Source organism: Sylvia atricapilla, chromosome 8 (assembly GCF_009819655.1).
Source record: "Sylvia atricapilla isolate bSylAtr1 chromosome 8, bSylAtr1.pri, whole genome shotgun sequence".
Lineage (NCBI taxonomy): Eukaryota > Metazoa > Chordata > Aves > Passeriformes > Sylviidae > Sylvia > Sylvia atricapilla.
Genome location: NC_089147.1, coordinates 14204028 through 14218347, shown reverse-complemented (window position 1 = coordinate 14218347; position 14320 = coordinate 14204028). Strand labels below are relative to the sequence as shown.

The 14320-nt window shown below is 55.0% G+C and overlaps 1 protein-coding gene across 1 annotated transcript in view; it reads left to right on the top strand.

Moving 5' to 3' along the window:
• Positions 1 to 8466: 8466 nt before the first annotated feature.
• SLIT1 (slit guidance ligand 1) overlaps positions 8467 to 14320 on the top strand; it is a 58000-nt gene continuing 52146 nt past the window's right edge. Inside the window, exon 1 of the mRNA XM_066324446.1 lies at positions 8467 to 8669. Within this exon, the coding sequence (XP_066180543.1) occupies positions 8467 to 8669 (203 nt within the window). The remainder of the gene's footprint in view (positions 8670 to 14320) is intronic.

The window sequence follows — 14320 nt, the reverse complement described above, 5'->3', positions numbered from 1 at the left end:
CCACCTGCAGGAATGGCACTGGCCTCCCATGGCACTAGGGCTTGAAAGGCTCTGGGATACTTGCATGATACAGGGTGCCCAGACAGGCTGTCTTTCCCTTGGAAGTATGAAGTTGGACCTCTTCTTTTCCTGTCTTCCCCCTGCTGTCATCCAGGGTGATGGGAAATCAGGTTTACAAAGAACACTTTATATAAATAATGGATCAAATGAATAAATTTTTCTCTGTAGGGCCATTCTTCTCTTGCCGCTCTTGGCTGCCGAGAGAGGATGCTTTCTGCTTGCATTTTCTTTTCCTCCTTCTTAATAATGGCGTCTCAGATTTTATGCAGATTATTTCTCTGTGAAGTTCTTCCACGTTTGAAATGCCCTGGGCTTGCCTGCCATAGCTCAGACACTCATTAACATCCTCGCCATGCAATTGAAAAACAAGCAGGAGAAGGAGCAGCGCGGCGTGTTTGAAAGCGGCGCTGCCTTCCTGCGGGCTGAGCCCCAAGCCAGCCCCCTTCTCCCCCGTGGCTGCAGTTGGGTGTCATGGGAATGGTGAGCCCCATCTCCCTGGAGCTCAGGGAGCAGGAGGAGATGGGCCTCTCTGCACTTCAAAGTAGGCATGAGAGTCTAGAGAGACATTTCTCTTCTTGAACGTGTTGAACAAAGGAATGCAAAAACTCACAACAGCTATCTTCAATACTGAAAATCCAAATATCGCCCCCCTGATAAGCTGTGATTCAAAGTGACAGCTTTATCTGGCTTACATAGTTTAAAAAATGAATAGGTTTTGCCTTCTGAAGCCACAATCCAAGCACTTATGCTTGACTGCAAGTGAAAGGGCAGCAGCCACTGGGACCCAACACTGGGTGAAGGTATATGTTTAAAGGGGGATCACTTGTCTCTCAGTGTGTTTGTTTTGGCCTGTTGGGTATGCACAGCAGTGGCATTAAAAAGCAAACAAGCAGTGCTCACCTTCATTAAACAGTTTTTATCTCAAATTGCACAGCACAGACTTGCAAATAAGTTCTTCAGAGTGTCACTGCTATCTAAATCAATTTTTGCAAGTTGTCTTGATTTTTTTTTAACTGCTCTGCCCTGGTTTGGAGTTGAAATAAGATATTTTTTCTCTCTCAAATTATCATGTGTGGCTGGGAGCTGTCATGTTGCTGCTGCATCTCACTGCCTAGGGCAACAGTGTAGACAAAAAACATGACTACTGCTAGAGATAGATATTGGCATCAGGCAGACCAGTTATCAGGCTTTACAATCTCATTGGCTTGGAATAACTAATATTTTTTCATGGAGTGAATAAATTACCATGCTTAGTTCTGTTTGCTCATCTCCCCAGTGAGGGTTTTGTGTTGAAGCTCATAAACTGTTCAGGCATGTAGATGCCAAGATCTCCGTGCTGGGTCCCACACTGACCTTACACTTGTGCTGTGGCCCGGAGTGGGATCTCAACTGGCACCACCTCTCTGGCCCCATCCTGCTGCAGCCCAGCTTTGTTCCTGGGGAGTGCCCATACATGAAGAATGTGATGGGGTTGCTTCGGGGCTACTGTGCAAGGAGCTGCTCTTCCCACCTGTGCATCACAAGGTGAGATTCAGATACTTCCCAGCACCAGCCTTCAATTTTAGCCTGGGCCAGAATGAGACAAGTTTTCCTTTCTCTGCTGAGTCACAGCTGGAGTGGCCATTTCTGTAGCCCCCTCGGCAGTTCCTCCTCTCCCAAGCTAAACCAGCCTCCCTTGCTTTGCTGTTGGGGAAGATTTACAAATCCACCACTCAGCTCTCCCATGCAGTACCTTATGTGACATTAAGATGGTCTCCTTTTCCACTGGAGAGAATTGTGTCCCACTTCATCCTCTGCTTTTGGCTGAATCTTCTGTGCCACTGGGAATTGTGATGAATAGAGATGCCAACCTGTCTTGGCCATCATGGCTGCATGTAACTTGATGTGTGCACAGGTCTATGATATGGGGGTGTCTGTGCTGACCTGTGGTTGTTTTGGAGTTTGTTTCTTCCAACCTTTTTGCTTACAAAGCTTGAGCCTTGCTGCCCTGTGGAGCAGGATCTCGGCAACCTCTTGCACAAAAGCCTCTGGCTCCATTGTGCCTCTCCCAGGCCGTTCTGCAGCGGCAGCACAAGAGGGGGCTGGCAGCTCATGCTGCGGGACAGGACCCCTGCCCGCCCCGCAGCCCTGGGGCCCCGCGCCAGATGTGCTGGGGCAGGCTTGGAGACGCCTGGTTCTTCCTCCCCGGCTACATCTGGCAGATGGAGGAGGCGGGAAGTTGGGACTATAAATAAGGTGAACAAAAACATAAAGAGCATTGAGAAGGCTGGGGAAGGATGTCCTCCAAATCAAAAATCAGCTCTGCAGCTAGCCCCTGGCATGGTCCTTCAGCTCTGAGAGTCCCTGCCTGCATCCAGGGCCAAGCAGAGCTGTCACAAGGCAAGCTGAACTCTTTCCCTCTCTTTTTCAAGTTATTTTTGGCCACTGGCGTCCTCTTGCCATTCTTCAGAGGCAGACCCTGGTAGCCAGTCCTTCAGGCTCATGCCTCTGGGGCTGGTGCTCCATCCTACAGAACCTGCAGCCTGCAAGTTTGTCTTTTTACAGTGTGGAAATTTGGGTGATGGAGACAAAGTGGAGATGGAAGGAGTTCCCTTGTGCCACGTTGAGCAGAATCTGACTTTTTTTCATTCTCCAGTAGCTTGTGACTCTGTAAGGGCTGGGGAAGGAAGAGCAAGGATGCAGAGACACATGCTCACAACTTTGGGACTGACGAGGCACAGAAAAGCCATCTGCAACTGTGGAAGCACAATGAGCCCAAGCAGGCATGCATCTTACTGATCACACCCCAGCATGGGACTGGCTGCCAGCTAGCCATAAATATGGTGCATGCCTGTCTGCACCCAGGGCATCTTCATCAACAAAACCAGGACAGAGCCTCTGCCTCCCTCATCCATCAGGCTGAGGTACTCCTTATTTCTCAGGTTAGATGTTTTCCCAGTCCAGGGATGTCAGTGCAGTGGGGGTCAAAGGGCTTGGTGGAAACAAGCCCTGTTCTCTAACAACAGAACACTGTCTCTTCTTACCCCGTGGCCAAGGTCATCATCTGAATCCTGAAAACCCACCTGCTCTTTCTGGGAGGCAGGGTTTTATGGCGGAGGAGCTGCAGTTTATGGCACCGTGGAGAAATATGTTGGATGCGCTTGGCAACAGCAAATGGAAAGTTAGTCTATTAAACAGTAAATTATCCCTCCAATGCATCTTCATTGAGGAGGGTTAATGAGTGGCTGCAGGCAGAGTGAGTGGGAAAGAGTGTGTGTGTATGCACAGTGCGGATGTGGAACAATTGCTACATCTGGGGACCCTGGAGCCCCCGATCCAACAATAGCATTTCCATGTGCAAGGCGCTTCACAGACACCTCCTCGCGTGTGGTTTATTCAAACCAGCTTGCACTGCTCCGTGGAGCTCCCAGGCGGTTGGTGCGTCCAGCCGTGCTGGGAACAGCATCTCTTCATCTGCATCTGGGCTGCTCGGTGCAAATGTTTTCCTTGTGGGCTAGAGCTGGTTTTGGGAACCCAGGCTCAGCCCCTCTGCTCAGCCATGCCACAAAGCAGGGATGCCGTGCCTTGCAGACTGTCCCCCTCCTGCTGTTCCACAGTTGTTCAAGGCAGTGAGACAGACCGGGTTCCCCCTACCTGGATGGTCTCTGTTGTGTTAGGCTGGGGCCAAATTCACCTGCTCGGGAGTCTTGGCATCTCCTCCATCATCTCAGAGCAATGAATGGATGCTGTTCCTTTCACTTGGTCCCAGACACTAGAGCTGCCCGGCTCCTGCAGTCAGGCAGCAGCTTTGCAGACCAATGCTGCCCATGTTTGGAGGGTGATGGTGGTGTTCACAGGGCAACACTGGCAGTGTCTAGCAGGTGATACTCACAGGGCAGTGCTGGCAGTTCACAAGGCAATGCTGGCCACATTCACAGGGTCATGTTCTTGCTGTTTTTGAGGGAGGGCTTGTCCCTGGAAAGACATAGGAAAGAGCACATCCCAGCCCTGCCTGCTGCTGCTGCTGCTAACCAGGCAAAATTTACTGTGATCCCAGTGCCCCCAGCTGCCCATACCACTCTATAATAGACCCATCAAGGGCGTTGTGTGCTACAGGAGCCCAACAGGTACCCTAATGGGGTGACACGCCAGCCCGAACCCACACGATGCCTCACTCTCCCAAGCTCAGTGTGTCTGGCAGGACAAAGGCAGCCTGGCCTCCCAGCATGAGCCAAGCTGGCCAGGCATGACAGATGTGGCCTGGGACAGCCTGACAGCACACCCTGCACAAAATCTCTGGGGGACTCGCAGATGCTGAAGGTTACGGCCACTCTGCTCCCAACACATCTCCAGCTGGGTCTTATGGCCACTGCTCCCCAAACAGGAGCTGCTGATGGAAGGAAGGGTTCAAAGCATAGCCCCAGTGCAAGGGTTGACACATCCTGTTGTTGGCAATGCTCCTCAGCAGGGAGGTTGGAGCAGGCACCATGAACATGTGCTTGTGTTGTGTCTGCATGGCAAGGCTTTGATAGTAGGGGGACTTCTGTGAGAAGCTGCTAGAAGCTTCCTCCATGTCCAGTGGAGCCAGTGCCAGTCAGCTTCAAGATGGATCGACCACTGGCCAAGGCTGAGCCCATCAGCGATGGTGGTAGCAGTTCTGGGATAATGTATATAAGAAAGGGAAAAGTTTCTGCACAACACCAGCAGCAGCTGTAGAGAAGAAAGAATATGCGAGAGGAACCACTCTGCAGACACAAAGGTCAGTGAAAGAAAAGGGGGGGGGGGGTGTTTCAGGCACCAGAGCAGAGATTCCCCTGCAACCTGTGAAGGACCCCACACCAGAGCTGCTGGATGCCCAAGGGAGGAATGTGAGAAGTTGCTGTCTTAAGAAGGAAAAATACAGCAGAGACCAAGTGTGATGAACTGACCACAGCTCTTATTCCCCATCCTCTTTTGTCACTGGTAGGGAGGAGGTAGAGAAAACTGGGAGTGAAACTGAGCCCAGGAAGATGAGAGGGATGGGGAAAGGTGTTTTTAAGATTAGGTTTTATTTCTTATTATCCTACTCAGATCGGATGAGTAATAAATTTAACCAATTTCCCCAAGTCAAGTCTGTTTTGCCTGTGTTGGTAACCAGTTATCTCTTCCTGGCCTTACCTTGGCCTATGAGCTTTTCCTAATATTTTCTCTCCCCTGGCCAGCTGAGAAGGGGAGGGACACAGTGGCTTTGGGGGGGCACCTGGTGTCCAGCCAACCTACAGAACCCTCCTGCCTATTTTTAAACACTTCTGCTCTGCAGCAGTGCCTGATCCCACCCTGAGAAAGGCTAAGCACTGCTGTGGACAGGTGATAGCCACAGCACTGCTTCGAAGTGTGATACAAATGTGCCAGGGTGTGCTGCCTCCCCTTTGCATGCCCAAATCCAGGGTACAGCACCGTGCCTTGAAGCCCAGGCATGCTGGAAGGTGCTATCATGGGACCCAGTGCCAGCCCAGCCCACGGGAGAGCTAACAGGGGCGAGCTATGACCTGTCCTGGGTGGGAGGAAATGCTAGGATGCTGCCCTGGGGGGCTTGGCTTAAAATTGGCAGCAATTTTTTGTTTGAAGCTTTGTAGCTGCTTCACATCTCTTTGCACGACAGGTCTGGCGCGTACCCTGGAACCCTTCCCCGGATCTTCCCATGAAAACTCCTACAAAAAAAAAAAAAAAGCTTCTGCTTCATTTTAACCAAACCCAGAGCCCATCAGACAATCCAGATGGTCTCTCTCTCTATCAAGCAGTTTGGCCCAAATCCCAGTGGCAGACGGCAGGACCAGGCCTCCCCTGATAAAGAAGTTTGGGGGTTATTTTTCTCCCTGCTCCTCATCCATATTCAGAGGAACCCTGGGATTTTCCCAGGCAGCTGTTGCTCTCTGAGGCCCACCCCATCAGGGTGCCTGGGTGACTTGGGATCAGCCAAATGCACCAGGGGCTGAGGTGTGGGAGGAGGATCCTAATACACAGCCTGTCCCCTCACACTGCTGTCCTGGCTCACCCAGCCCTTGTCGTGTTGGCAGCCCTGGAAGGGTGTTGCTCTTGCAGCTGGAGGGGATGCTGAGGGTTTGGCCACGGCTGGCAGCCCAGCTCAGTGGGATGCACTGTGGTGCTGGGGCATGGGGCACTGGCTGTGTGGCAGGCGGAGGCAGAAAGCTCACAGACAACAGCAGCAGCTGAGGTACCTACAAGAGAAAATGTGGATGTCGGCCTGAAATGGAGTTTTCAGCTTCCCAGTCCTGTACTCCCACTGGAAGTAGGACAGGTGATGCTGGGCTCCAAGCAAGCCCTGCTGGCTACTCCCTTTGCCAAGAGCACAGCCCGGTGCAAGTGACTGGGTGTTGCTGCAGCTGGATGGAGAGATGGAGGGAGCCTGCTTTTTCTGCAGATCACAAGGATTTGCCTGAGGCAAGTGCTGAAAAAAAAAATAGAGGAAACAAGATCCCTCCCTGCCGCCCTCCTGCCAGCACCAGAGGTAAAGGGCAGGTTAGGAAGACCCGGTTCTGCTCTGCCAGCCAAGGGGTGAAGGGGAGTTTGTGAGGGTGAGCATGATCACACTGGTAGCAGTCTTTGGGGGACACCAAGCCATTCTGAAACAACCTTCATTCCCCCAAAATTCAGCCGAGGTCTACAGTTCAGACTCCTTCAGCTGCCATTGCCACCAGTGTCTCCCTGGGAGCCCCAGGACAGGCTGCAGGGCCACCTCTGCAGAAGCTATGCCAGTAAGGGGTCATCTCCCAGAGTCCTGGGAAGCAGCTCATCTTCCTTGCTGTCAGGGCTGCTGGGTAGCAACGAGGAACAAATCCCTTTCATCGATCTCAGGCACAGCTTCCTCCTGGGACTGGGGCCAGAGGAAGGAGATGTCACGAAAATGCAGACAGATGATGGGAGCCAGCATTCGGGATGGAAAAGAGCTGCTGATCTGGGCCAAGCTGGTGCAACCCTGTGTGTGTGTGAGGTAGCCCTCGCTGGAGCAGGACCGCAGGCAGACACCTCCCTCTTGCCCTGATTAAGTAACTTGTGGAGCTTTATGTGCTCCACATAGAGGGCATTGATTTAAGAGGCACTCTGGTCCCTGGGACCTGCCACCATCCCTGCAAATATCCACCATGCCCTGTTGTACTGGGGTGTCCATGCTCACACACCACCCTCCCACTGTGGTACAGTGCAACAGGCTCCCATCTCCCCTCCTTCTGTGGATTTCCTCTCTGAGGAGGACATTTGTAGCAGTTGCTGCCAGAAGCCGGGGCTGTGTTGGGCACATGAAAACACCTGGGTTTTTTTTAAGGACTCAGCACTTGGAGACATGGGGTTACAAGTGTTTGAGGTGTCATTAATAAAACAGGTGGCCAGCACTCCTTGTTACACCCTCCTGCCTTGCTTTTGCAGATCTCGGGGGGGGGGGGGGGGGGGGGATGGAAAGCAATAAAATGAATGCAGTGTTTGTGTTTCTGAGATGTCAACTGTTTAGGGACAAACTTGTAAGATTTCTTGGCTTCAATGCCTTTTGCATTGAAATAGGTGCATTTTGCCTTGTTCTTCCTTTTAAGTTAGCCAAAAAGACATTTTGGTTACTTGACTTTTAAAGATGTTCTTCTGGAATGGAAAAGAACATAGCTAATTCCACAGCCAGGATTGAAGATTTGCTGTTTGTGTGTGGGGCAAAGCGCAGAGCAGAGCTGCCACCCAAGTCCCCTCTGCACGCTGGGGTGCTGAGCCGCGGGACCCGCACTCACGGCCAGGCACCATCCCGGCTGACAACCGCCAGCCTGTCCTGTGGTCCCCGCGGGCTGCCAGGTCCCCGCGCCTCACCTGGACTCTGTGGATGATGGGGATGGGGTTTCAAGATGCCGGGTGGGAGAGAGGCCAAGGCTCCCTTAAGTACATCAGGGGATAAGAAAGCTTTTGGCACCCCCGAGGAGAGGTGGGAATGCTCTGCCTGCAGCCGCCTGGCTGTTTCTCCCCGGGGTGCCGCTGCCGCAGCCTCTCCCGGAGAAGTCGGGTGCTCCGCGAACCCAGCCCGCCGTCCCGATCCGTAGCCCACCCTCCTGCACGGTCGGGGCGGTGCGGAGCCCCGACGGCTCCGGCGACCGGGGCGCCCGTGCCCTGCCCGGCCAGGACCGCCGCCACCTCCGCCGCCGCGGGTACCGGGGCCGCGGGGAGGGGCGCGGGTGGCGGCGGGGGGGCCCGTCGGGGCGGGCAGGGCGGGAGGGAGGAGCCAGCGCGGGGGCCGAGCCTGGGCTGCGGGATGGGGCGGCAGTGAGGGTGGGCGGGTGTGCGCCGACGGGGCTTTCGCCCCGCAGCCGAGCCGCGCCGCGTCGAGCCCGGCTCCGCTCCGCTCCGCTCCCCGGTGATGCGCAGCGGCCGCAGCCCCTGACCCTACTGCCCGCTGCCATGGCGGCCCCGACCCCCGGGGGTCCGGCGGGGGTCCCGGCGGGGCTGCGGGCCGCCGCCTGGCTGCTGGCGTGCGCCGCGCTGTGCCGGGGCCGCGCCGCCGCCTGCCCGCCGCTGTGCGCCTGCAGCGGCACCACGGTGGACTGCCACGGCTCGGCCCTGCGCGCCGTGCCCCGGAGCATCCCCCGCGGCACCGAGCGCCTGTGAGTACCGCCGGGCTTTGTCCGCCGCCGGTGGGCGTGCGGCGACCAGGGTGCGGGAGCCCGGCGGGGCGCCGGGGCCGGGGGCTTGTCCCAGGGTGTGTGTCCAAAAGGGCTTGGGGAGAGAGTGGGGAGCCACGGGGCCGCGTGGGCAGGATACCCGCGGGGCTGCGGAACGGGCTCAGGAGTGTGTGCGGGAGCCCGTCAGGGGATGCGTGTGGAAGAGGCTGTCCGTGGCGGGGGTGCGCAGCAGCCTGTCTGGGGTGGGTGTAAGTGCCCACCGTGTCTGTTAAGGGCGATACGTGTGCAAATGCCCGTGGGGCCACGGTCGGCCGCCCAAAAGGTGCGTATGCGAGAACCTCGAGGAGTGGGTGATGTGCGGTGTCCCGCTACGCCCGGGGGTTGTGTGTCTGTAAATTCCCGTCCAGGGAATACGTGTGCCAGGGCCTGTTAGGTGAGTTTACATGTATCATCCCCTTCCTGAGGGAGGTGCAGTAGCCTGTCGAGGTGGAGAGCAGGGTGTGTGAGAGAGCCTGCTGGGGCAGGGTGTGTATGTAACCCTTTCTCTGTGTGAGGGTCGTGCAAGGGGTCCGGCATGTGCAAGATCCCGCGGGTGCCAGTCTTTGTGCAAGTATGCGGAGCGGGGTTGGGATTAGAGCAGTTCCCGAGGGAGTGGGTTGCTCCGGGGCAGCATCTGCGCTGCACGGTGGGTCCGCCAGCCCCATGGCACCCGCCGGCAGGTGTGTGGCCACTCTCCAGTGACTTGTCAAAGGGTAGCTACACAGCCACAGGGGTTCTCTGACGGCTCCTGTCTCCCCAAGCCCCTACCTGTGCTGGGCACCCCTTCATCCCCAAGAACCTCTCCTGGGAGTCCTGCACATCGTGTTAGGATCAGGGCCCACTGGCCCAGCTCCTCTTGAGACTCTTCCATGGTGTGACCAGCCTTCAGCCGTGCAGATCACCCATCGTGAGCCAGACAGCTCACCCATCCTCTCCAGTCCCCTGTGCCTGCACCTCACTGCTCATCAAATGCCTTGCCACGTCCTCAGGGGTGCTGGCTCTCTTAGCTGGGAAGAGAAGGTTTTTCTCTCAGAGACGTGGTCCAGCCGTCTGTGGGAGTCCCGTGTTATCGGCTGAGGTCCCCCGAGCAGGAGGGGGCCTCTGCTGCTGTGCCTGGCCGGGCAGGTCTGCCTGCCTGGGGTTCTGTGGCTGCAGGGGGCCCCCCACCCAGGGAGAGCAGCATGAGCTGAACGTGTCCAACCTGCTGCTGGCAGCAGGTTCCTGGCACACAGGAAGCCAGTCTAGGCAGGAGAGCAGTGCTGTCCCCAGCCTGTTCCCTCTACTCAGTAGCAGCAGGTGCCCCATCCCAGTAGCTGCAATAGAGCATAGTGGCTGTACCACAGTAGCTGTCTGACCCTGGGGCCAGGCTGCTTCCACATTCCCCTTGCAGTGCAGGGAAGTGTTGAGCTGCCATCTCCTTGGGCAGCAGAGCTGCTGGATATGTTCTAGGACAGGCACACACAGTACTCCTGTCCCTGTGCTGTGCTGTTTGCAGCTCCTGGAGTGTGACTGTGCCCTTTGCAGATGGGCAGAGACTCCGCAGGCAAGGACTGTTTGCATGGACTGCAGACAGCCTGGCAGCTGCCAGGGCTGCACCCAGCATGCAGCATCAAGAGCTCTGCAGGATACCACTTTAGAGGAGTTTTCTTTTCTCCCACTATAATTATCCTCATACAAATGATTATTACCCAGCGCAGCAACCAGGCTGCTTTGAGTTGCCATTCCACAGACCAAGTTTATGAGGTCTGAGACAGGATCCCCCTTTCCGCTGTGCCCAGGGCAGGGGAAGGTTTATGCATAGCCTGCACTTTGCAGAGTGGGGGGTACCCGCCTTAGGGGGGTCCTTTCTGCCTCTTGGAGAGCTTAGGGGGGTCTTTGGCATCAGCTGCCCGTGCACCTGGGTGCAGGGTCCTTGGGGGAGTGTTGGCATCGAGTCCCCACCTCTGCCTGCTGGGCAGGTGCTCAGCACTGCTCAGATGAAGCAATGCTGGAGTGAGCTAATGGAGGATGCCCTTGTTGGGTTTGTTACTCCTGTTCTGGCAGGGCATCTCTCCCATCCTGGTGGTGGGTCCTTCTTGCTATCTCCCGTTCTGCCTGCACTGACCTGGTCCTCCATGTCTGTTGCCATTCAGCAGCATTGGGTTTTCTGGATTTTAATGCAGCTGGCGATGCCGGATCTTCTGTCTGGATTGAGCTAGACATGCTTGCTCTCTCGTGGGTGTTGTCTGCTGGATAACTACTTCCTGCTGTTTTGCACACCCGTGCAGGTGCTTGAGGGTGTCTGTGCAGAGCAGGTCTATCTCTAGCAGTGAAATCCTGCTGTAACAGCTCCTGAGCGAGTTTCAATTCCCTGTAAGCAGGCTGCAACCTTGCAGTCTCCAACTTCTCAGTGTTTGATGGAGCAAGGTCAGCAGGCAGCCACAAGGGAGTCTGCAGCAGGGTCTGTGCTCAGGACTTGCTATCTCCAGGAGTCAGCTCTCTGTGGGAAGTCATCAACCTCTTACCATGCCCTCCACTGTGTGCCTTTTTTCCCAAGCCCTGAGATGCACAGCATGAGCAATGCCAACATCACCGTTCATCCCACAGTGCCGGTGAGCAGTGGTGTCCCTGCTGCTTAATTTTTTGCCTGTTGCATTTCTCACCAGTGCAGTATTTGGAGCCTCCAGCCTCCCACCTGGTATGGGTCAAGCCCCTGGACAGGGCAGCACTGCTGCTGCGGCTGTGTCTTCTTGGCATTGCCATTGTGGGGACTCAGTCAGCAGCATCCTGTGATGAGGTTTGCGCCCTGTCGCTTTTGATATACACCCGTTTCCTTTGAAGAACAGGGAATTACTTGTCTTGCAGAGTCACTGCACCTTTGGAGAATCACGGGCTGGGGGAAAATTGTCTTGTAGTCTGCCTCAGTTTGCCCTGTGATCTCTTCCTGGTGGGTGCTGTTGATAGGGAATAAGGGCTGCAGATGTGTCTAGGATGGACTGTGAGTGACGGCTGCATGGAGGGACACAGGACCCCTCTTCCCTTGTGCCAGGACACAACACATTGCTCCCTAAGTGCCTTTCAGTCTGCAGCCCAACGTAAAGGGGGGTTATGCACCTGCCCTCTCACTGGATCAGGGCTGAGCAAGGTGGGAAGCAGCAAAGTCTTTGGGCACTTTGCACAGATGCCTGTGCTCCTGCCTACACCTCTGGCAAGCACAACAGAGGCCTGAAGGCTTTGTAGGCAGGATGGGGTGATAATCCTCCAGCACTGCAGTGTTATCTGCTTCCAGGAGTCCCTCAGGCCTCAGCCACCAGGGAAGAGTTGTTGGGAGAAGGTCACTGTTCCATTCCCCATTTGTTTGCTTTTCTTTCTTCCTCTGAAAATGTCTCTGAAGAGCAGACTGCCCTGTTGAGGAGGTGGATAGCTCTCCCCAGCCAGCAGGATCAGTGCAAATTTGCCACTGTTAAATGGCAGCTTCCAGCCCAGCTCTTTGCTTGTAGGAGATGAATTGACTGTGATGGTGTTGCACTCTCTCCTGCTGCTGAATTTTTTGGCTGACAGCTGAGAATTGCCCCACTTGCCCCTTTTGCCTCCTCTCCAATGATCCCCCATCTCACTGTGGGCTGTGCTGTGTCCCTCTCTCATTTGGAAGGCAGCAGAGCTGGGTTTGGGGGTCCCTATCACTGCACCCCTCCTGGCTCTGGCTTTTCCTTTCCAGGGTCCCTGGCCTCAGCACTTAATGGAGCTTCTGTTTGCCCTATTCCCAAACTTTAGGGTTTACCTGTGCTGAAATGGGCCCCATGCAGTCTCTACCATTCCTCTGTCTGCACTGGTGGAGGGAAGGGGTGCTGAGCTACGGCCTTTGGGTGTGGGAGCACCATGCAAGGCCAGCTGCATCTGAAGCACTCTTGCACACTGCCCAACCATCCCCTGCTAAAATTCCAGCAGCAAGCGCTTTTTCAGAGCATGTTTAGTCCATTCACCTGCATCTACCTCTCACCAGGTAATCAAAATGTCTTGCAGCTGCCAGGCTGGTGTATCTCAGCAGCACTCCTGCATTCCACACCAGTTGCTGGGCTGCTGCTCCTTTCAGGGGCTTTGGGCAATGCTTGTTCTTCAGAAGCACCTTGAGGAAGTCAACCTCTCCCTTCCCTGAAGTGCCCAGGCAAGTTCTCAGTGAGCAGTCTGGTTGCAGAGGGTCTTCACAGGCTCTGCAGAGCTCTGGAGCAGGATGCAGGACCTTTGTCCAGCCAGGGCAGTGCTTGGCTGCCCCTGCAGCCCTCCGCTCTCAGGACAGCCAGTGCTGGGCAGTGGGAGGATGCAGGCTGGCTTGGGAAGGTAACCTGCCCAGCCCACTGCAGTGGCTTCCTTGGGAGCCTTCCTGGACAGAGGAAATTTGCAATTCTATTCCAATTTCTCCCTTCAGCTACGTCCAAGGCAGATGCTGTCTATATATTGCCATGGTAACGCTGCGTTCTCACTCTCTATGGAATTGCATGCTGGAAAAATATTAGTTTAAAAAACTATGGTGTTTGTATTGACTGAAGTGGAGGCTGATAGTGGAGGATCTATTGTCCCCTGGTTGGGAAAAGTCACCAGTAACAGGCAATAAAGCCAGGCAGATTGGCCTCTAGTGACCACTTCTCACCCCACACAGCAATTGCTTCCCTATAAACCCTCCCTGGCTCTGTTTTATTGCATCCTTTAAAACAGATATTTTTGCCTTAAATGTGCTGCCACTTTGGTCCTCCAGAGTGATGCATTGTGCTAACAGCAATTCCTTGCTGCTGAGGTGGGAGCAAGGAAAAGGAATTGCTTCCAGCTTTAATTGTGGGTCTCTCATATGCACCTTCAAATGCTGTTGCTGCTGTGCCCAGAGCCTGCAGCCCCAGGATGGGCTGGGCATGGTGGCCACGGTGCCAGTGCAGGGCAGCACACACAGAAACAAACAGTCCAGTTACAGAAACAGACTCCTAACAGGACGTGCATTTGCCTTGAGTTTCATTCTCCCCCACTTCATTGTTTCCTATCAAAACTCTGGCAGAAGAGTGAGGCAGTTATAAAAGGCAAAGGCAGATGCATAAGGGACCCCCACAGAGCAGCAGAACCTGCAGCCTGGCAGAACAGAAGGGATTTGGGATACCACCAGGGTGGTGTGGGCAGGGAAAATGTGTCCTGTCCAGGAAAAGGTGTACAAGCCCATGGCCTCTCACGGAAGAAGGGTTTTTCCTGTATCCTTGCTCTGATTTGCTCTCTGGCAGACTGATGGAGGAGAATACTGGAGCAGAACCTGGGCAACCAGGGGAGCCTGTCTTTGTCTTGCTTGAGTCCTTCATGGTTCTCTGCCCACTCCAGAGGTGCTCAGTGCTGCAGACACATCCTCTTGATCTTTATTGCTACTGAAATAACCTTTCACGTAACCTGAGAGGAAAGGAGATGTTTCTGTGCGTGTTTTGGTGAAAAGCAGTAAAAAAAACACAGTTGTGCTTTAGCAAATGGCCTCATCCCAGGGGATGTCAGACCCAGATCACTGCTCCCTGGCAGGCTTCCAGTGCAAGTAACTCCAAGGCCAGCTCCAGCAGCTGGCTCCCTGTCCCCACTCAGGGGACAGCCAG